Source organism: Vespa velutina, chromosome 2 (assembly GCF_912470025.1).
Source record: "Vespa velutina chromosome 2, iVesVel2.1, whole genome shotgun sequence".
NCBI classification, from domain to species: domain Eukaryota; kingdom Metazoa; phylum Arthropoda; class Insecta; order Hymenoptera; family Vespidae; genus Vespa; species Vespa velutina.
In genome coordinates this window covers 2,599,537-2,620,553 of record NC_062189.1, presented here as the reverse complement: position 1 = coordinate 2,620,553, position 21,017 = coordinate 2,599,537, and the positions used below count along the sequence as shown (strand labels likewise).

The following is a 21,017-nucleotide window of genomic DNA, read 5'->3' as shown; positions in this document are numbered from 1 at the left end:
AAAAACTTGTGCAAAACTTTATCTATATTTGTATATCTATAATAGACTAGACAATTGTACAATTTTATATTTACATATAAGATATTTAATAACCAGGTACTAACAGTAATGATGGGTGGTGCATGGTTTGAAAAATACTTTGGCAAAGATCCATCAGAAGAAGATTTGTTGAATATAGCAATTAAACAAGTTAAAGAAATCCTGAATATTAAAAAAGAGCCCATAGCCTTTAATGTGGCCATTCTGAAAGACTGTATTCCCCAACATGTAGTGGGTCACGCACAACGTTTAAATCATATCCGTGATTATATTTCTTCACGTAGAATCCCTCTAGCATTGTGTGGTTCTTCTTACCAAGGTGTGGGAATCAATGACGTTATTCTGTCAGCAAAAGAAGCTGTTTCTAAGATTGTGAAACATTCAAATGAACTAAAAAACTGAAATGAAACTACAACAATTTTGTACAGCATTTTGTAGCCACTAATCACGATGTTATTAATGTTATAGAAAAAAAAACAGAACTTGATATATAAAAAACATGCATTATTTTTTAAGCTAATTTCAAAAAAGCTTATAAAAAAGATTTAGCTGTGTAACAAAGAATGAAAAATAGGGAAACTATTATATAATAATATTATAAATAATAAATAAATAAAAATACATCTCTAATCAAATGAATAATCAATAAAAATTGCAAATAATTTATTATAGCAATTAACAACAATGCCTTATACTTCATGTACATGTGTGTTTCTTACGTATACACTACTTAATAAAATAAAATGTAAAAACATAAAATATTTATATGTTAATAAGAAATTGTTCAATGAAGATTTAACTTGATCATTTAGAAAAAAAAAAAAATATATATATATAAAAATTGAAAAGCATAATATATACCAATTGTATTAGGTAATAATAATTTAATATTCTTTACGTTTTAGTTCTATTCTCTTGAATAATAGTTAAACAATGTCCAGTCTTTGCATGTACATGGAATGTAAACATAAAAAGTATGGACATGCTTAAGGCATGCAAAGTAAGGCATGCAGATATTAAAAGATAACATATTTGTATTGTAAATTACTACATAATGTACTATATATCAGATATTTTTTAATGTAAACTTTTGTCTTTTTAAAGAAATAATTTATAAAGAATAAACAAATTAAAAAAAAAAATAAATAAATAATAAAAGAAATAATAACTCTACATTCTTAAGCTCAGTACAAATAATGCAATGTTATAGCATTGCACAAACCAAACAATGTTATAAAAACATTGAAACATATTCTTGCTATGTTACTTATTAAAGTTTAAGCTTAATAACTTGCAATCTATATGGATGCATAACATTTTTTTTTTATATCTACTAATGCTCCTTTCTTAATTAAAAAAAAAAATATTATTGAAAATCACATAGATTGCATCAATCAGACAAAATCATATTAAAAACATAATATAAACATAATTCTACTGGCTAACAGTACCTGCATATTTAACTTCATCAAATGCTTTTCTTGCTTTCTTTAATTCTTCATTCATTGTTAGAAGATCTTTCACTCTGGCATACTTGCGTGGATCTTTTCTAACTAAATGAATAAATACATACAGATATACGCATCATGAATATTTTATATTAGAAATATATCCTTTTGTATTCGATGAAAGAAAGATTAATGTAATTTAAACATACCTAAAAAGACAATATCTTCTACTTGAACTCGTCCAGTACGTCCAATTTCCATAGCTCTATGGGTCATTTCTGTTATGAATTCGATGACAAGATCTTCAAGTAAATCAACGCTTTCAGTATAAGGATTTTGATCATCACCAAAGCCATACATCATACATCGAAGTTCTTTCGAAAAGAGACGTTTCCTTCCTCCTGGTAATGTACCACCGATAGCAATCTCAGCCTCTTCATCTTCGAACTAATAGTTACGAATTAATATTTTTTCGAAATATTTTTTCAAATAAATATTTTTATTATTACATTAATAGTTTAATACTTATTCGATTGAAATTTCTATTACAAATTTATAATTATTAATTCATAACTGAATGATCATAAAGTTATACGCTATTAAAATCTTTACCTGTTCGAAACCTTCTTCCGTAGCCATAACCTCTTCTTATCCCGCGTAAATTTATTTATAAATATTTTATTATAATTTATTATAAATTATATTTAATTAATTAAATTATAATAAACGCATGGATAAATGAAGGAAAAAAGAAATATTTTATTGGTAACAATTCACCTAACAATTGTAAAGTCACGTTAATAACTGTCAGTTATAACCAAGTAAAACACTTTGCAGTCTACCGATAGAGTGGTGCCGATGTAACATAATTTTATCAATGTATAAATTCACCTTTGACTATGTGTATCTATTAACGACAAAAACATAAATGAAACTTATATCGAAAGCAACGCTAAAATAATTTTAAACAGTATTATTTGAACTCGATCTAAAGTTATGTATGCTTATATTTGATGTGAGAAATTGATTAGTAAAAATTTGTCTAGAAAAAAAAAAAAGATATAAAAGAATATTTAAAATATTTATAATCTATTTCATCATATTATTGAAATTATCAAAACATATTTATAACTCTTAAGGAAACAATTATATCGACGTTTGACTTCTTTCAATTAAAAATAGACCATTATTGTTGATTATTTAAAAAAAAAAATTAAAAACATATACATATTATAATTAAAACTAATGATAATTTTCTTTATTTCAACATTTATATAAACAAAATATAATAATCAGAAAAATATATGGTTAAATACGTATTATGTTCTCGACATGTTGGAATAAAAGTGCGTAATGGCTCTGCGTCAATCGTGGACCGCGAAATATTAAGATTGATATTCATAACCTAAAAAACGCGTTCGAGAGTACATGTTTATACATATTAATTCTTTAACTTCGATGTATGTTTCTTTTTTTTTTTTTTTTTTTGTATAAAATGTAATATTATTTATTAAGAAGATAATGTCATCTTCAGTTAACATAACGGAAATAACACAAGCAAAAACTTGGAAAGAATATAATCGATTGCAGAAGGAACAGAGAAAGCAATGGAAAGAGGAGAGGTTAATAAAGAAGTTGAAAAAAGAAGAGAAGAGAAATAACATTGAAAATGAGACGAAAAAGGAAGAGAGCGAAGCAAAAATTAAAAAAAGGAATACTTCTACAATAACCATCGCGATACCTGGCTCGATTTTAGACAATGCACAATCTGCAGAATTGAGAACGTATCTTGCAGGACAAATAGCACGTGCCGCATGTATTTACAAAGTAGATGAAATTGTCGTTTTCGATGACAAGGGTGTTATAACTGAAAGCGAAAAGAAAAAAGTGAGAACAGACGAAGTTTTAGGTGAAGGGAGAATTTGTTGCTTACAGTTAGTTAAAATATTACAATATTTAGAGTGTCCGCAGTATCTTAGAAAACATTTCTTTCCTATTCACAAGGATTTACAATACGCGGGTGTATTGAATCCTTTGGATGCTCCTCATCATCTCAGACAACAAGATGTATCTCTTTATCGTGAGGGTGTAGTTAGTAATAAACCAGTAAAAACTGGGAAGGGTTCCCAAGTGAACGTAGGTCTTCTTAATGAGATTAGAGTGGACAAAGAATTGATGCCTGGCTTAAGGGTAACTGTGAAAATACCACCAAATCAAGAAAATCCAAAGAAAATGAAAGGAATTATAGTATCTCCAACAGAGCCAAAATCAGAGACAGGAATATATTGGGGATATAGCGTGAAATTAGCTAAGAATCTTTCAGAGGTGTTTAAAAAATGTTCTTATAAGGAAGGATACGACTTGACTATTGGTACTTCAGATAAAGGAACATCCATCGACGATATATCACCAAAAAGTCTGAAATATGATCATGCTTTGATAGTTTTTGGTGGTTTATCAGGATTAGAAGCTGCACTGGAAGTTGATTCAGATTTGCCAGATGAAGATCCATCATCTGTTTTTCATAAATATTTAAATATATGTCCTCATCAAGGATCAAGGACAATTAGGACAGAAGAAGCACTTTTACTTTCTCTTGCAGAATTGAGGACTAAATTATTCCCAAAAAATCCTGTATTACCAAATGCTCAATTTGATAGTTTTGTTGAAGATTAAATAACATTGATATTTACATTATTAAAGTGATAAAAAATAATATCCAAGAATATTTAATAAAACTTTTGTTTGTAAAATATACTTAATATTTACAAAATGTTACTAATAAGATTTTATCTTCCATATTCTTCTTTTTTTGTAAATATTGAAGATATTTTTTTGGAATGTCTTCTATAAAAACATCATATTAATTATTCAATACACAATTTACAGCATCTTTCAAATCTTTTATAACTTTTGCTTGATCTGTAGCACCAATTACTGCTGTTCCAGATACTATCATATTTGCACCAGCCTATAAAAATATGAATGTTTAGAATCTTAGAATAAGTAAAAATTAATATTTTATATATCAAAGATACCTTTGCACAAGCTTCTATAGTAGCTGGGCCAACTCCACCATCAACTTCAATATCTAGAGTAGGATAATTTTTTCTAAGCCATGCTACTTTTGGCATCATTGATTCCATGAATTTTTGTCCTCCAAATCCCGGTTCTACTGTCATAACTAATATCATATCAGCTAAATCTACATAATCAACAACTACATCGACTGGTGTACCTGGTTTAAGTGCAACTCCTACCTATAAACAGAACAATTTACTTATCATGTATACATTAGATATTGTATACAAAGTATTACAACAAATTTACTTTCATTCCTGCTTCTCTAACTTTTCTACAAACTGATGGAACATCTTTTATTGGTTCTACGTGAAAGGTATATTGGTTTACACCAGCATCAGCCATTGGTTCGATCCACTAAAACATATTGTTATTAGAAAATAGAACATTATCTTGCGTACAAATAATGAATAAGAGAAAATGCATTGAGTACAAATTAATACCTGTTCTGGATTAGATACCATCATATGTGTTTCAAAAAATGCATTTTTTATTTTACTACGAAGACACTTTACAAGAGGATGACCAAAAGTAAGGTTAGGAACAAAATGACCATCCATTACATCTAAATGAAGATAATCAGCACCATTATTTAACAAACGTTGCGATTCCTCAGAGAGTTGTGCTAAATTGGCATTTAAAATCGAAGGTCCAATTTTTGCTGTTAAACTTTTAGCCATGGCGATTAAAATGCTATTAAAAATGTTTTAAATTTACGAAGATCTTACAACAACGTGTTTCAAAAGAAGAAAAAAGTTATCAACTTTAGAAGTATTTTCATAAAGATCTAATATTTATTTTATCTGATTTCCGTATAAATCTATCAATCAAAAGATATAGATTTTTGGAGATTAAGATTATGAAGGGATGATTTTAAAAAAGAAAAAAAATTAAATGAAATAAAAATTAGTATACATTATGTACAGAATTAATGGAAATGTTAGAATAAAAATTTTTAACGAGTAATAGGTGATTCATAAATAACGTAATGCGCGCTAACGAAACTTCAAACGTATTGGTCAACCTACGCACAAGCCGGTTTGATAACTCGATATTTCGACCAGTAGCATGCCTGAAAGACGCAAAGTTTCATTCTACATATATATTAGTGCACTTTTATTGGAACACCGAGTACACGCTATACGAGTATAGATCAAGTGCATACTGCCGGTGTATGGTGTTGATTGATCTATTCTGCCGGTGCGTCTTTGTGATGTTGTGTTGTTTATTACCGTAAGGAGATTAGTTTCAATAAATAAGAAATTTCACTTTTATTGAAAATTATGAAGTACATTTTAGTGACCGGTGGTGTTATAAGTGGTGTTGGAAAGGGTGTAATAGCTAGCTCTTTTGGTACAATATTGAAACATTGCGGTATTCAAGTAACATCCATCAAAATAGATCCTTATATAAATATAGATGCCGGTACTTTTTCGCCATACGAGCACGGTAAAAAAATAAAACATGCAAAATTTATTCCTTCATTATTTTCCTTACATTTTCTTCATATTCATTGATAGTTTTCTTTTTCTTTTTATTTGCAAAAGTTCTATGACAAGGAAGCATGTATTATTGGCAGCCATATTGTATGCTTTTACCCGCCTTGGTCCCATGACCACGTGCTTTTCTATTACATTTTTTTTCTTTTCTTCTCTTTTTATCATTATTATTATTATTATTTTCTTTTTCATTTTTGTAACAACAAACTTTTTTTCACACAAATTCAAAAAATTCAATTATTAAAGGTAGACACTAATTTAATATCTTTTTCTCTCAAGTTAAGGTTTATAGAAGTATACTTATTGATAAATATTTCTTGGTACTTTGCTTTCTTTGATATCTTTCGTTTGAAATTGCTTTGTAACAATGACTTGTTTATTGAAATCGTATACTTTGATTATCAATTGTAATTATTCCTCTATTGTCTTATAACGTATCCAATGTTAAGAATGATATTAATATACACATATATATATATATATATATATATATATATATATATATATATATATACATATATATATATATATATGACGATGTTTTCATTATAGGAGAAGTTTATGTGCTTGACGATGGAGGAGAGGTAGATCTAGATTTAGGAAATTATGAACGTTTCTTAGATATTATATTACATAAGGAAAATAATATTACTACAGGAAAAATTTATCAACATGTTATTACAAAAGAAAGACGTGGTGATTATTTAGGCAAGACAGTACAAGGTATATAGAGAAATTTTAATTATAGGGAATTGGGGACGGGGAGAAGGCAAGTTTAATAAGTATATAAATAATTGAAATTGTCTTTTTTAGTGGTCCCACATATTACAGATGCTATACAAGAATGGGTTGAAAAAGTTGCTAATCAGTCAGTGTCAGAAGATGGTGGTAAACCAGAAGTAATATATACTTATGAAATAATTGAATTAAATTATGAAATAATTTTGTTACCTGATTTATATCTGATATTTATTATCATTTTTCAATTTCTTTATAATATTAGGTATGCATCATTGAACTTGGTGGAACAATTGGAGATATTGAAGGAATGCCATTTGTAGAAGCTTTCAGGCAATTTCAATTCAGAGTTAAAAGGGAAAACTTTTGCTGTGCTCATGTCTCCTTAGTACCACAGGTATATGAGAATTTCAATTACTATTATTTTCTTTTTTAGCTATAGCACATGTCCCTGAATTTGCGCCAAATACCAACTGATATTATTTTTGGATCAGTAATGATGTAAATGATTTTTATATAATAATAAATGAGTTATTGTAAATGATTTGTTGTAAATGATTTCAATATAATAATAAATAAAAAATGTATAGATCAATAGAATATTATGAATTTTAGCCACGTTGTACCGGAGAACCAAAAACTAAGCCAACTCAGTCAAGTGTAAGGGAATTACGTGGTTTAGGATTATCTCCTGATCTGATAGTTTGTCGATCTGAAAAACCTATAGGTAATGCAGTAAAAGAAAAGATCTCAAGTTTTTGTCATGTAGAGCCTGACCAGGTAATGCGTTTTTTAAAAATATTTTTAATAAATATATTTATTAATTGTATGAGAAATATCAAGAATAATTAAAATATTTTTTTGATAGGTGATAACTATCCATGATTTATCATCTATATATCGTGTACCTCTTCTTCTGGAAAATCAAGGTGTCATAGAATTTCTTAATGATAGATTACAATTAAACATTAGTATGCCACGTCCTCGTTATTTTATGCGTAAGTGGAAGGATTTGGCTGATCGAATTGATCATTTAAGAAAAGATGTAAATATTGCTTTAGTAGGAAAATATACAAAGTTAGAAGATTCATACGCCTCAATTATAAAAGCATTACAACATGCTTCTGTGCAAGTTGGCTATCGTTTAAATTTAACGGTAAGATATTTTTTTTTTGCTATTACATAATACGTACTGTTGTCATTTTTGTTTGTCTTTTTAAATGGAAGATCATTTCAGTTCATAGAAGCTGCTAATTTAGAAAATTCCACTAAAGCAGATAACCCAGTTTTGTATCATGAAACTTGGCAAAAGCTTTGTAAAAGCAAGTAAGTTTAAAATTCTATCATGCTTGTATTAGAGTATAATAAAAATATCATAAGAATATTATATATAACTCTGTAATATTACAGTGGTGTGGTAGTACCTGGTGGTTTTGGTAGGAGAGGTATAGAAGGAAAAATGGAAGCATGTAAATGGTGTAGAACAAATGACGTACCATTTTTAGGTATATGTTTGGGTTTGCAAGTTGCAGTTATAGAATTCGCAAGAAACATTTTAAATTTAGAAACAGCACATAGTACAGAAATTGATCCTAACACGGATCATCCAATTATAATAGATATGCCAGAACATAATCCAGGTCAAATGGGTGGAACTATGAGACTTGGAAAAAGATATACGCGTTTTAAACCAGAGGAAGATTCTGTTTTAAGTAAATGGATTGAAATTGATCATTAAAATACTTATTATTAAGTGTTCATTTTATAATATTCATATAATTTCGCAGAACAATTGTATGGAAATAAAAACTATATAGAAGAGAGACATAGACACAGATATGAAGTAAATCCACAATATGTTGAAGTTTTAGAAGAGGCAGGATTAATATTTGTGGGTAAGTTTAAGCTAAATAATTAATATCTGATCACTAATAATCCTTATTATATTTTGTACTTCATTCTAACGTTTGAAAAATATAAATTCTATACGTTAGGTAGAGACGAAGACAATGTTCGTATGGAGATAGCAGAGTTAAATGGACATAATTATTATGTTGCTACGCAATTTCATCCAGAATATTTGTCGAGGCCTTTAAAACCATCACCTCCATTCTTAGGATTAATATTGGCTAGTATTGGTAAATTAAAACATTATTTAGCAAGAGGATGTAAATTGTCGCCACGTGAACTTAGTGATAATGAATCTGGTAATATATCATTTTATTATGTAGCATATATGGAAATATATACAAGTATATTTTAATATATTACAATTATATTTTATTTTTTTTCTTTAGATACAGAATATCCACTTATTGATTCAACAAAGTTACAGTCATCAAATGAAGCAAGTAAAAGTAATAGTGTTGTTTCTAGTAATGATTAATGGAAGTTTTAAATATTTTGACATAAGATATATATTTATATTAAGTAGGCAATATAGGTTTAACTATAATATAATCTACATTTTTTAATATATATATTTAAATATATTGGTATATATTTAAAAAATGTATATTATATATTATATTCTAAATTAATTACTTCCAATTTTTTTTTCTTTATAAATCTCATATTTATATATAAAGTTTTTCCTATAGCTGAAACCAAACTGCCCGTACACAAATATATGAAAAATATATTGTTTCACATTTCTAATTATATCGATATCTAAAAATATATAGATATCATCCTATATATTAATTTTATCATTTAGTTTCTCTTGTTTAATAAGAATAAGATTTATATTATTTTTCTATTGAAAAGTATCAAAAAATTGTTTCTGCTTTTGAATGTGCTCCCATTAGTTAACTGCAAAAAATACTATATATTATTGAAGTTATTGTTATGCACGTTTATATATAATAAAAGAAAATTATATCAGGTAGAAAACAAAGTGAAGAAAGTTGCTTTAGCTTATTTTCTACTCGACTTGTAAAACTGTACCTATATAGAAAAATTGAAGAGAGAAAATTTGAATAAAATTCATGTTATTATTTGTCACTTTGCGTATGTTTGCTTTTATTTGACAAAAAATGTCATCCTCTAATTACAATTTATCAAATACAATTTAATGGTAAAAGTAATAAAAGTTGCTCATATAAAAATGTCATATTTACATACATTTCCATCATAATATCTTGAGTATATAATTAAGAATAGTACACTAGATTATAATTATTAAGTTATCAATGTGGATTTATATTTCCTAAATTATGTGAAACTAAAGATATGTAAAAACATAATTAACGAACAAAAATAAAACAAATAAAAATTAAAAAAAAAAAAAAAAAGAAAAAAAAAGAAAGGAAAAAAAATGCACTTTGGACGGTAAACATTACAACTAATACTGAGTGAGTTAGTATAAAAAAAAAAAAAAAAAGAAAAAAAAATAAAGATGTATAACTGTAATAAAATCGCTTTTGTACATTGAAAAAAAGTTTTGATCATATGAGAAATTCTTAAAATTAAATCACTAAATGACATAAAAAGATCAATTTAAATTTTAACGATGTCTGCGTTAGTTTGAAGAAAATTAATATAAAAATGATTCGACAAAGAAATCGAAAAATAAAATCTGGATTAATAATGCTGAGTTATTTCTGCTATTTTGACTTTGATTAATAATTATAAATTATATTTTTCACTAATTATAATATCAGATGTACAGATAATAAATATTAATATATCTACAATTACAGTATAAATACTTATATTCATACAAGTATTTATATGAAATAATTGAGCCATTTGTAATAACTTTTGAAAATAATCATATTTTCGTAATTAAAAAATATGGCTCATCGTTAATCCCTGCACTAATGAAATTCTTATATAGTTTTTCATTTTATCGATCGTGGCAATTCATTCGACATTTATTTTCTGAGCTCGTTGAACTTAAAGTTCTCTTTTATAATTAATAATAGCGATTATTGTAACATTTTCGTTGATTTATCTTATAACTGTATAAAGTGGTAGACAGTCATTTCTACTATGTCAAACACTTATCATTAATTTTATAATTACATGGGAATAGAGAAACAAAGTACAAATTTTGGACTCTCATCTCCCTATGTATACTTTTTTTTCTCTTAATAATATATCCAAAGATAAACGTGCACTCGCTAATTATATTACCTTATAGATTTATATAAACCATTCTTTTTTCTTTTGAACTTGATGGCCAGTCGTAGAGTGAACAACCGCTGAATCTGGATCTAATGCAATTTCAGCACCTTTATCTTCTTGAGTCAAATATTCGCCTTTATGCCTCGACATGTATCTTCCTATAAGTACTGCCATAATTACTAAAGCTATAATAATAACAGCTAATATACTTCCTAAAATTGCAGTATCAACTTCATTATAAGCAGCTCTAACTTTGTCTTCGTCTACATCAGGTGGCGGTCGTGTTTCAACAATATTTGGTGGATGTGTAATTGGTTCTACACCGCAAAAATCTTCGGTAACGGGTGTATTACTTAAAGATCTAACATTTCCTGGTCCATTCTCTTGAAATAATAATTTCAAAGGATATATATCATCGAATTCGACTCTAGATATACAACCTGCAAATCCTTCCGTCATAGATTCATTTTTACCTATATACATATATTGAATATTATTGAATTGAGCATCAGCGGAAGTTTTAATATCAAAATGGAATTCTTTTGGTTCATAATTATCAACTTTTAAGACAAGAGTGGATCCAGAATTTTTTCTACTTAATCTAACGTCGTGATACTGTCCTAAACCAAAATGTTTCGATGGAAATATAACTTCTTGTCGTTCGAAACCGAAATCAAAAACGACACGTAAATGACCGCTGTTAGAAACCATGATCGTCATATATTCTCCTGAAATATTTGAGAACAGACCAAGTAAGAAACCTTTTGGATTAGTCGTTGTAAATCCAACTCTAATCTTTTCGGAAATAGTGGAACGCCAACTGCCCATAAAGTCATACTTTATCATTGAGTTTGAACGCATGTTAACGCCGATTTCTGAAACACACGTAAACAAAAAAAAAAAAAAAAAAAAAAAAAAAAAAAAAAAAGAAAAGAAAGAAAAACATTAACAAATGGTGAGACATATATTTTTTACAAAATTTATAGACATATAAAATTCTAATTATATTTACCATCCGCACAAATTGGTCCTTTGAATGCAGTCCAACGACAGTCACACCAATATCCATTATATTTTTCATGACATGTACCATTGTTAAGACACGGATTACTTTCACATCGTCCCACACAATCTTCACTTATACCATATATTCCACGTCTCGCATAACTTCTAATATCTTGTAATTGTCCATTTAAAAGCAAAGCTCTTACACAACCTACAAAGCCGTCCCTATAATCAACAGTTGCTCCAATCACCAAATCTGAAGTAAGATGAAGTGCACGAACTGGTCCAGGAGGTTCTCTGACTTCATTTTTCAATGCTCCGTCAATAATTATTCTAGCTTCTTTACGATTTCTTTCAACGGATACGGAATGCCATTGATTGTCAGCTAATTTATAAGACGTGTCAACGCTTACGGCAAGTGGTCCACCACCTGCTTGATATTGGAAATGTATCTGATTTCCACCATTAATAGAAACTTTGATATAATCCGTAGGGCCTTTGCTATGAATAATTACAGCATTCTCAATCGTCGTCTTAAATTCAAAATAGATATCCCCACTATGGCCGATATCAAAAGTAGGTAGATTAATTGTAGCGTCAACAATGCGGAATGTTACTACATTCTTGAATAAATCTATAACAAAAATAATAATATATAACATTATGAATAAGTTAAAAGATTTTTTTTTTTTTTTGTAACGTCAGTCCACGTTACAATTAATATCGTAGCGATTATACAGATATCGAATATGTTTACACAACATTATTTTAACTAGCTTAATATATAATTGTTTATAATAAATTATATACAATAGAGCGTCTCGCACGTACGTCAGATACGACGTTTACGTTGGTACAACAAAGTGCCTATATACATGAATTAATTCTGTAAAAAATTATTTCTAATCCATTAAGGGTTGAACTCACGCAGGCTTTTCGGTCATTTGCGTGGAAATGGTATAATTTAGCGATACGTAAATCAAATATAGAAATACACAGCAGATATATACAAAAATTAGCACAAATAAGATAATAATTATCGGAAGAAGATGAGTCGTCCTAGCTCGAAAAGACCAAGATTGACTCATGGATAGCCAAAAGTTTGTTATAGGATACTTTTTAAATTTCTATTGATATGTACTAATTATAATAAGTAGAAACAAATCAAAGACGTTGTACAAATATATAAGTACCGCGGTTGTCGCATAAAAAAAAAAAAAAAAAAAAAAAAAAAATGTTGCATCTATTTCATCTATCAATATGCATTATTGTTAGTAATCCTATAGAAACCCTTTGGTTTATTACATAGTATTATTGGACCACTATATTAAATCCTTAATAATATGATTCAATTACAAGCAAATTTTTTCAATTAATTTTGTAAGCTTAAAAAAAAAAAAAAAAAAAAAAAAAAAAAACACAAAAAAAGAAAAAAGAAAAAAAGATCCACTGAAAAACGATCCTACCTCTTACCTGGTCCTATTTTAATAGAATACCAAGGTAACTCAGATCCTTATAAACAGTTGAAAATGAATTAACTAAAATTATAAAATGTTAATATAAAAAGATGATATAAATTTTACGTACCATCTCCTTCACAAATAAGTGGTCCCAGGGTATATTTGCCTTCTTTTTCATCCAATGGTGTACCAGTATCTCCAAAACGTAATTGCTTCACAGGAAGATATTCCTTTTCCGTTATATCTCCGCTATCTTCAAGTCTACCTTCTAAGTCAGCATCACAGTTACACCATTTACTTGGATCCGCACAATTCCCAAGTATTCCACATTCACATTTACGTGAACCAGGTAAAGCGCCACCCCAATAATCCATTTTTTGATTCTGCCTGCTCACCCACCATGAATTTGGTTTAAAATAATCATTCTGCGGAACTAAAGGTTATAATTAGTATTAATAATTTTAATGATAATCTGATAATATTAATAAATCTGAGATAAAATAGAACAATAAAATATTTTTCTTTTTTTTCTTTTTACCTGGTGAATTAAATAATTTCGAGTGTTTACATTCGTATTTTATTCTTTGACTACATCTCGTTGATCGATTCAAAAAAGCTTCTATTTGATCGAGATCAGCGTCATAATTGATATCTTGAATAAAACTGCCTGGTTCTTCAAATCCATCAACGGGTGTTGGAACTTCGTTACTATGCCTTAGAACTGTCATTACACGTCCATCGGCAAAAAATTCACAAGTAACTGGAAAGGGTGCTAATGGACCACTTCCATCAACGTCAATTTTAATTTCTGCCCTTTGATTTACCGAATTCATATTTTTATATGCCTCACAAGATAAAGGATGTAATGCTAATTAAAATAGAGATAATGATTTAATTATGTAATATTTGTAATGTATAATAAAATGACTTATTAATTTTCTATAGAATAATTACATGTATGACAAACAGCTCCTGAATAACCAGTATTGGCACAATCACAGAAGAATTCATCAGAATTTTGAGTGCATATACCAGAGTGTTTACAAGGATTAGGATTACAACGATCGACCATTTGACAAGCATCAAACACAATTTCATTTTTACAGCAATATTCCTCTTCTTTCCAATCAGTTGGTAACTTATAATTTCCATCAATACTTATCATTCTCATACAGCCAACAAATCCACGATTACTTTCTTCTCCCGTCATACCACCAATCCAATATAATGATCCAGTTATCATTTCCAAAATACGTTTAGTTCTCATAGGTCTACCATCGACATTTAATATAAGAGTATTTTTTGCCACTGTTAAGATAACCTGATGCCATTTTCCGTCATTAAATTTTTCATCAAAATTATCTAATATCACTTTTGAATTTCCTTTTGTTTCGATTTCGATTTTCAACTTGCCTTGTTCTAAGAATAGCTAAAAATAAATATTGCGAAATTTATTAATTAAAGTATCTACTTTATGATGAATCAATAGATATTATATATTTATAAATATTTAATATACTAACTTTAACGTATCCTGGAGATGTAAATCTATGATAAAGAATTATTCCTCGATCTTCGTAACTTCGGAATCCAAGAGAAACGTTCAACGAAGAAATACCCTCGTAACCTTTAAGTCGAGCATAAGATCCAGGCGTTAAAAATGATATAGGAATGACAGGAGGTTCAGGACAATTGTAAATCGTGTTAATCTTGTGATATTTTAGATTTTCTCCGGTAAGTTCAGTTTCTCTTAATTCATGAATAATATTGGTAGTATTTAAATAAAAATTTTCTATACACCCTGTGAAATTTTGACCTATTACTAAACCTTCCTGCTTGTTAGGTACTCCACCAATATAAAGCTGTAAAAGTAGAATAAACATAATTGTTATATATGACAATAGAGTAAATATAAGTATTATTTAGATATTTACACATACGCGCGTACAAGCTTACATCCTCGTTAACTCATTCATCCAAACACATACATATACATAAAATAATTCACAAAGAAAGATCTTAAATTTGAGATAATTTTTGAAGTCATTATCTGAGTTAAAAAAATTCATATGAATATAGATCCATTTTCGTTTCGATCCATAATTGTTGGATTTTGCAATGATAAATAAAATTTTATTATAATAATTCACATTTTGAGATAGATAACTGATAAACTTACATTTTATATCTTCAGAGATACATATATCTAATGTTTTTCACATCAAAATTTGTTACCATACATTTTCAAATGTAACATCTTTTACTTCATGATACTGTTTTGCTCGTATATAACATAATTGTGCTGGATTTAATGATTCTCATCAGAAATCATATCGCAAATTTATGATCTTTCTTCGTAAATCATGTATTCGTGTATATACATACATATATATCGAACTTACTGCTCTATTTAAATCTAGACGATGAAATTCTCCTTTAACTCTTCCTTTTATTAACACCCTATCAACAGAAAAAGAAATATTTTTTCTATTTCTTGATATAACAACATCATGCCACATGTTATCATCCAATAGACTTCCTACTGATAAACTCGTCATAATACCAGATCCAAGATCGATATTTAATAACATTCTATTGTCACGTAATTGTAATGCAATAAAGTCTCCTTGTGTACCACGTGAATACATTAGTATACCATCTGCAAAATTCGTTTTAAAACGAAAACGTATAGAATGTCTATCTGTTTCAATTGGTTCTCTTAATAAATCCAAACGAACCAAAGATGACCCATTAAATGATAATACATCGGATTCTGTAAATATAAAGTAAAATTATTGTAATTATTTATATCATGCGACATTATCAATTTACATATTACTTCGTGATTTTAATATTTACCATAATCACATCCGTATAATTCAAGTCTCAATGATATTCTATCTCGCCATCTGGTTGGATTTATTCTTATCCATTGTGCAATAATTGGAACTTCAAATTTATTAAGTTTGATAGTATCTCCATTTGTGTTTCCTTTGAACATCTAAAGAGGAACAATATTATAAATTTAATAAAATAAACATATTGATTATATTGATAAATAAACTTATATGTTTTTAATATTTGATATAGTAAAAGGAAAATAATAAAAACAAATAATATGTTACTATGGATAAAATTTTACTTTAACAATAATCATATTCATAAACAACTAAATGAGAATGAACAGGAACATGCAAATAAATATTGTTAGTATTGTTAGGATATCAATAGTTAATTAAAGCATTTAAGCGCAATGAAACATTCCAGACGATATAAACTATAAATAATATGATTTCTAATAGAAAGGAGGTATCGTTTCTTAAAAAATTATTTGTACTAATCATTGAATAACTCTAACAAAAGGATTTTGGAGGAGATTAGGTGTCAATATTTTAGATTTTAATAATTCAAAAATCTACAGGAAGGTACCGATAAAATAAAAATCTTTTACTGGTATACATTTTATCAACCCAAAGATGTTAATCAAACCCTGTATAAAAATATACATGTAGTCAATTCTATGTACTTTCAAAAAATAAAGTCTCAACTTTTATTTTTATTTTGTCTTTTTTTTTTTTTTTTTTTTTTTTTTTTTTATCCAATACCTCATCTACACCATCTTGACCTTCGTAACTAGTCCAGGCTTGACCATCATCAGAATATTGAACAATATATTCTGTCACATATTCATTTGTATGGGCACGACCCCGTGTTGCGACGCTGCGTATCTCGTATCTGTCGCTCAGTTCCACAGTAAGATGTTGATCATAACTGCTAAGTTCTGGTGACCACGCAGATTCCCCTGTAAAGCCCAGCCCCGTGTCCAGATGTAAGAGTAGAGTGAAAGCAAAGCAGATAAATGATGTGGCATATGTGGCAATGAATATATCAATAATCAAAATATTAAATTATTTTTACTAATAATGATAATGAATGTATATTTTTATGATACTCTTTGTTCATCATATATTATATCATTTATTAAACGATAGTATAATGCAAAATATAGAAATAGTATAGTGTTACTAAAACATTGATGTCATGAAATGAAATATCTCATTTAATACTTCATTTATTGTAAATTTTTAAATATCATCAATATGCTAAAATGGTCTGACAGTTAGTATTTTTAATCTGAAAAATATTTGACGTCAATGTATTAGTTTGTATTATAATAGTACAACTGTGAAAATATTAAAGAACATTATTCTCTTGCTATAACAATTATATTTCTATAAAAATGCATTGATTTCTTACCATCAATTTCCAAATGATTTAACTCTGGTGTTATTATGAATATGATGAATATTAATTAGATGTTATGAACTGATAAGCACCATGCAAATATAAATTGTTAGGGCATGCATTGAAAACCTACCTTTACAATTAAATAGTAGCATATTGTGAATATTTCTTGTTATATGTTATCAATTATATTAATAAAAAATTATAGATTAATTTGAAGTTAATACTTATAATTTATTAAACTTTCAATGTTAATCTAATGGTTCTGTATTAAGTTATATACATGCTGATTTTCTACATTAAAATTTATATACATTTCATGTTATTAAAACTAATAGGCTACACAGCGAATGAGTAACTTACCTTGATATTACCAGATTCTTCTTTAAAATCCACATAATCAAGACCATTGGTACCATAGCTGATACCATATTCCATAACATACTCATTCTTATGGGCTCTTCCCTGGGTTGCCACAGCCGTGATATTCATTACTTGACCCAAGTCAATAATCAGGTATTGGCCAAAGTCTGAGCTGCTAGCCGTCCATGCGTTTCCGCCTATGCCACAACATGTATGCATGCATGCAACTCAAAGTGTACTTAAAAATGCAATTATATCTAACAGAGATAAATAGATACTTGAAAGCTAGAATTTAACTGTCCTTGAGTCAATACTTTTTGGGTGTATAAAAAAAAAAAAAAAAGAAAAAAAAGAAAAAAAAAAAATGTGAATAGTATATTTTACTACATTAAAATATCTGAATATAGAATAATAGTCTACTTACAAACATTTACACTACAAATATCAAAACTATGTTGTGGTGTGATTTTTTGTTTCTTTTTTTTTTTTGTTCTATTTAAAATATATTTAAATATATATAGTATATCATAAAAATTAAAGATTTCATATATTTAACTTAAGTAGGTTAATGCTCATTAACAAGATTATGTCAGATGTGTACTGATATGGTATCTCTACTAATCAATAAACTTTCTTCAATATATTTTAATGAACTCCAGCAAAATTTATTTATTAAAATAAATAACTTTTTTTTTTTTTGAAAAGCAAACATTTTATTATCTATTAGAAGATAAGTTACAAAATCACATGTTATTTTATATAAATTTATTTTCCCATAGAATGAAAGTTATGTACATTGTACAATATTATTGTATAGCTTTGTTAGAGATGTTTAAGGTTTCTCATTTTTACTAAAATACTTTTTCACATACTGTTCATCTTCTGAATGCATTGGTATAGCGTTTACTAAAAGTTTATTATAATCTAACAGTTCAAACATTTTATTTTGTGATTTAGGTGCTATTCCATTTTCTTGCAAAGCTACAGCAACGCAATGCTCCGAGTCTAATAATGATTCTTCAAATAACCAATTTTGTTTATTTCCTTTCTGATATAGCACAGTATCGCATACTAATTTATTAGGAACTAATTTTGAATTGGTTTTAAAATCGATTGTTCTAAGATCTGTAACTATTCCTATTCCCAAAGCTTTAACAAAACTTTCTTTTAAAGCCCAATGCCTACAGAACATAGAAATTTGTTCAACTTCCAAACAAGTTGCAGTACCACGAATTTCATCCCATTCAGAAGATGAGAAATTTCTATTCATAATACGAAAAAATTCAGATAATCGTTTACCACCTGTATATTCTAATTTCATAATATCTACACCCAATAATACATCTCTAATTTCACCTGCTAAAACACTATAATATCCTTGATGCGAAACATTAAAGCTAATATTTATTGGAGAGTTCTTTAAAATAGGTTTATTATTGTTATCTCTTGTAAATAATATTTTATCATATGGAATATTTGTATAATCATTAACAAACTTTCTCATTAATAATCTACCTATGAGAGAAGCCCTAACATCCTTTCGAAATACAAATCTATCTAATCTTTCTTTCTCTTCTAGTTGTACACAAGAAATTGCATGTGAAAATTCTTTTTCACTTGGATTCCATTCTTTCCAATTAAATGCCCAACGAACACTTTGACTCATTTTATCGATATTGATATTATATCTTTTCATTTAATTAAATTTTTATAAAATTCATAATATTTCTACTCTCTTTTTGTACGGCCTTATTATTGTTCTTTATTAGTATCCACCTGAAGCAAATATATAAAATATACTTGATATTTTAATACAATTTACTTTTCTTTAAGGAAAAAATTAATATAAAACTTTGTAATATGTATGAATCAGAAGAGAGATATTGAAATAGTATCTTATAATTGAATGTGGGTGTGTTGAGAAGAAGATCATTGTACTTAATTTGGGCGTGCCTTAAGAATTTACTCATCAATACTTTTCTTTTTTTTTTCTTTTTTTTTTTTTTTTTTTTTTTTAGACACATAAGAAGATAGTAGAGATCACCAATAGATAAAAGCAATTGTAGTGTGCAACAGAAGATAGCAAGATAGATTTAAAGAAAATAGCTAGGCAAGCAAGAAGCTAATATACTTTATGCAGTATCACAAAATATTCAGATAATTTTATAGAGGAAATGATAACTCACACCATTTAATATAAAGCTTAAGATATAGAAAATGAATCATAAAAATACACATTTATATAAATAAATTTATAAATCATACCGTTAAGTCTTGCATTGTTAGGTCCTCTCTCCGGTAAAGATGTAGTTGCTGTTAAATGAGCTCTATCCAAAAGAGGCACATTACATTCGTAATCATCTAAAAATCAATGATAATAAACATTAGAAAGAGATCGTAAAGACTGGCATCTTTTCAATAGCATAAAAATGTAACATTTGAATTTATTCGTTGATATTGATTATTATAAAATTGATTTGAAGAACGTTACAATCATATTCTATGTTATTTTAATAATAATTACGAATTACTCAGTATTCAACTCATTCGTTTACAAACGAGTATAATATAAATAAACAAAAATATCGTCGAGCATACGCTTGCGCGAATCTTCGATCATATAGCATATTTAAAAGGTTATATAATTTAATAATAATAATTTTTATTTGAAATATTTATATCATGAATAAACGTTTATATGTCATTTCGATTATTTCAATGAAACGTAATGGTAAGAATTAAAATTTTTTAATGAGTACTGTCATATCGTCAATTCGAACGCCATGTTCAAGTGGGCTTGGTCGTAGGAGTCACGCTTGAAACATGTCGCGCGCTGATTATCTTCGTAAAATCAACAATTCTTACTTACATGCGTTTGTCAATGAATTTGCCGCAAGAGCAAAGACGACCACAAAACAATTGAAAGTGTTCATCCTTTCATTGCCCTATTTAAATAAAAAAAACAATAATAAAGGAACGCAATAATGCGTATTCGCGTTCAAGAACAGGCC

The 21,017-nt window shown here is 27.8% G+C and overlaps 7 protein-coding genes across 14 annotated transcripts in view; 3 read left to right on the top strand and 4 right to left on the bottom strand.

Moving 5' to 3' along the window:
- The window catches only part of LOC124947235 (protoporphyrinogen oxidase), a 2,603-nt gene extending 1,359 nt beyond the window's left edge, over nt 1-1,244 (top strand). For 2 of the 3 annotated variants that reach the window (XM_047489111.1, XM_047489110.1), the window contains one exon: nt 97-1,242. In XM_047489111.1, the coding sequence (XP_047345067.1) occupies nt 97-441 (345 nt within the window). In that variant the 3' untranslated portion in view covers nt 442-1,242. Of the gene's footprint in view, nt 1-96 lie in introns of all 3 variants that reach the window. The other variant, XM_047489112.1, reaches the window with a different exon arrangement.
- Nucleotides 1-2,629, bottom strand: part of LOC124947236 (inositol polyphosphate 1-phosphatase-like) — a 7,628-nt gene extending 4,999 nt beyond the window's left edge. Inside the window, exons 1-4 of one of the 2 annotated variants that reach the window (XM_047489113.1) lie at nt 2,265-2,609; nt 2,100-2,134; nt 1,697-1,934; nt 1,491-1,592 (exon numbers count right to left, since the gene is read on the bottom strand). In XM_047489113.1, coding sequence (XP_047345069.1) covers nt 1,491-1,592; nt 1,697-1,934; nt 2,100-2,126 — 367 coding nt within the window. In that variant the 5' untranslated portion in view covers nt 2,127-2,134; nt 2,265-2,609. Of the gene's footprint in view, nt 1-1,490; nt 1,593-1,696; nt 1,935-2,099 lie in introns of both variants that reach the window. The other variant, XM_047489114.1, reaches the window with a different exon arrangement.
- LOC124947239 (putative methyltransferase C9orf114 homolog) lies at nt 2,338-4,380 on the top strand. Its single transcript, XM_047489124.1, has one exon. It carries the CDS (start codon nt 3,009-3,011, stop codon nt 4,161-4,163), a length of 1,155 nt encoding a protein of 384 aa, XP_047345080.1. The 5' UTR covers nt 2,338-3,008; the 3' UTR covers nt 4,164-4,380.
- Nucleotides 4,212-5,522, bottom strand: LOC124947241 (ribulose-phosphate 3-epimerase). Its single transcript, XM_047489127.1, has 4 exons — nt 5,012-5,522; nt 4,818-4,925; nt 4,526-4,747; nt 4,212-4,458 (listed from the first exon to the last, which is right to left on the bottom strand). The coding sequence occupies exons 1-4, from the start codon at nt 5,246-5,248 to the stop codon at nt 4,351-4,353; spliced, it is 675 nt and encodes a 224-aa protein (XP_047345083.1). The 5' UTR covers nt 5,249-5,522; the 3' UTR covers nt 4,212-4,350.
- LOC124947234 (CTP synthase) lies at nt 4,530-9,808 on the top strand. 2 transcript variants are annotated; one of them, XM_047489109.1, is made up of 11 exons: nt 4,530-6,017; nt 6,725-6,790; nt 6,881-6,966; nt 7,071-7,202; nt 7,421-7,585; nt 7,674-7,961; nt 8,043-8,131; nt 8,216-8,517; nt 8,593-8,700; nt 8,800-9,012; nt 9,103-9,808. In XM_047489109.1, the coding sequence occupies exons 1-11, from the start codon at nt 5,852-5,854 to the stop codon at nt 9,189-9,191; spliced, it is 1,704 nt and encodes a 567-aa protein (XP_047345065.1). In that variant the 5' UTR covers nt 4,530-5,851; the 3' UTR covers nt 9,192-9,808. The 2 variants fall into 2 exon arrangements, with proteins under 2 accessions (XP_047345065.1, XP_047345064.1); XM_047489108.1 differs by having other exon boundaries at nt 6,620-6,790.
- Nucleotides 9,799-21,017, bottom strand: LOC124947233 (neurexin-4). 4 transcript variants are annotated; one of them, XM_047489103.1, is made up of 11 exons: nt 20,876-21,017; nt 20,272-20,367; nt 17,004-17,200; nt 16,258-16,399; nt 15,801-16,171; nt 14,922-15,260; nt 14,353-14,827; nt 13,937-14,266; nt 13,526-13,831; nt 11,946-12,572; nt 9,799-11,808 (listed from the first exon to the last, which is right to left on the bottom strand). In XM_047489103.1, the coding sequence occupies exons 1-11, from the start codon at nt 20,937-20,939 to the stop codon at nt 10,952-10,954; spliced, it is 3,804 nt and encodes a 1,267-aa protein (XP_047345059.1). In that variant the 5' UTR covers nt 20,940-21,017; the 3' UTR covers nt 9,799-10,951. The 4 variants fall into 4 exon arrangements, with proteins under 4 accessions (XP_047345059.1, XP_047345060.1, XP_047345061.1 ...); XM_047489104.1 differs by lacking the exon at nt 17,004-17,200 and adding an exon at nt 18,007-18,203 and having other exon boundaries at nt 20,876-20,945; XM_047489105.1 differs by lacking the exon at nt 17,004-17,200 and having other exon boundaries at nt 20,876-20,915.
- LOC124947240 (L-aminoadipate-semialdehyde dehydrogenase-phosphopantetheinyl transferase) lies at nt 18,677-20,918 on the bottom strand. Its single transcript, XM_047489126.1, has 3 exons — nt 20,876-20,918; nt 20,272-20,367; nt 18,677-19,782 (listed from the first exon to the last, which is right to left on the bottom strand). Exon 3 carries the CDS (start codon nt 19,700-19,702, stop codon nt 18,839-18,841), a length of 864 nt encoding a protein of 287 aa, XP_047345082.1. The 5' UTR covers nt 19,703-19,782; nt 20,272-20,367; nt 20,876-20,918; the 3' UTR covers nt 18,677-18,838.

Coding starts and splice junctions, on each gene's coding strand:
- LOC124947239 (XM_047489124.1), top strand. CDS start 3,009: ATGTCATCTTCAGTTAACATAACGGAAATAACACAAGCAAAAACTTGG.
- LOC124947241 (XM_047489127.1), bottom strand. CDS start 5,248: ATGGCTAAAAGTTTAACAGCAAAAATTGGACCTTCGATTTTAAATGCC. Junction 4,926..5,011: donor TGGTATCTAATCCAGAACAG/GTATTAATTTGT, acceptor AATATGTTTTAG/TGGATCGAACCAATGGCTGA. Junction 4,748..4,817: donor TTAGAGAAGCAGGAATGAAA/GTAAATTTGTTG, acceptor TTCTGTTTATAG/GTAGGAGTTGCACTTAAACC.
- LOC124947234 (XM_047489108.1), top strand. CDS start 5,852: ATGAAGTACATTTTAGTGACCGGTGGTGTTATAAGTGGTGTTGGAAAG. Junction 7,586..7,673: donor GTCATGTAGAGCCTGACCAG/GTAATGCGTTTT, acceptor TTTTTTTGATAG/GTGATAACTATCCATGATTT. Junction 8,701..8,799: donor GGCAGGATTAATATTTGTGG/GTAAGTTTAAGC, acceptor TCTATACGTTAG/GTAGAGACGAAGACAATGTT.
- LOC124947240 (XM_047489126.1), bottom strand. CDS start 19,702: ATGAAAAGATATAATATCAATATCGATAAAATGAGTCAAAGTGTTCGT.
- LOC124947233 (XM_047489103.1), bottom strand. CDS start 20,939: ATGAACACTTTCAATTGTTTTGTGGTCGTCTTTGCTCTTGCGGCAAAT. Junction 20,368..20,875: donor AAATTCATTGACAAACGCAT/GTAAGTAAGAAT, acceptor ATTGATTTTTAG/ATGATTACGAATGTAATGTG. Junction 13,832..13,936: donor GAAATTATTTAATTCACCAG/GTAAAAAGAAAA, acceptor TATAACCTTTAG/TTCCGCAGAATGATTATTTT.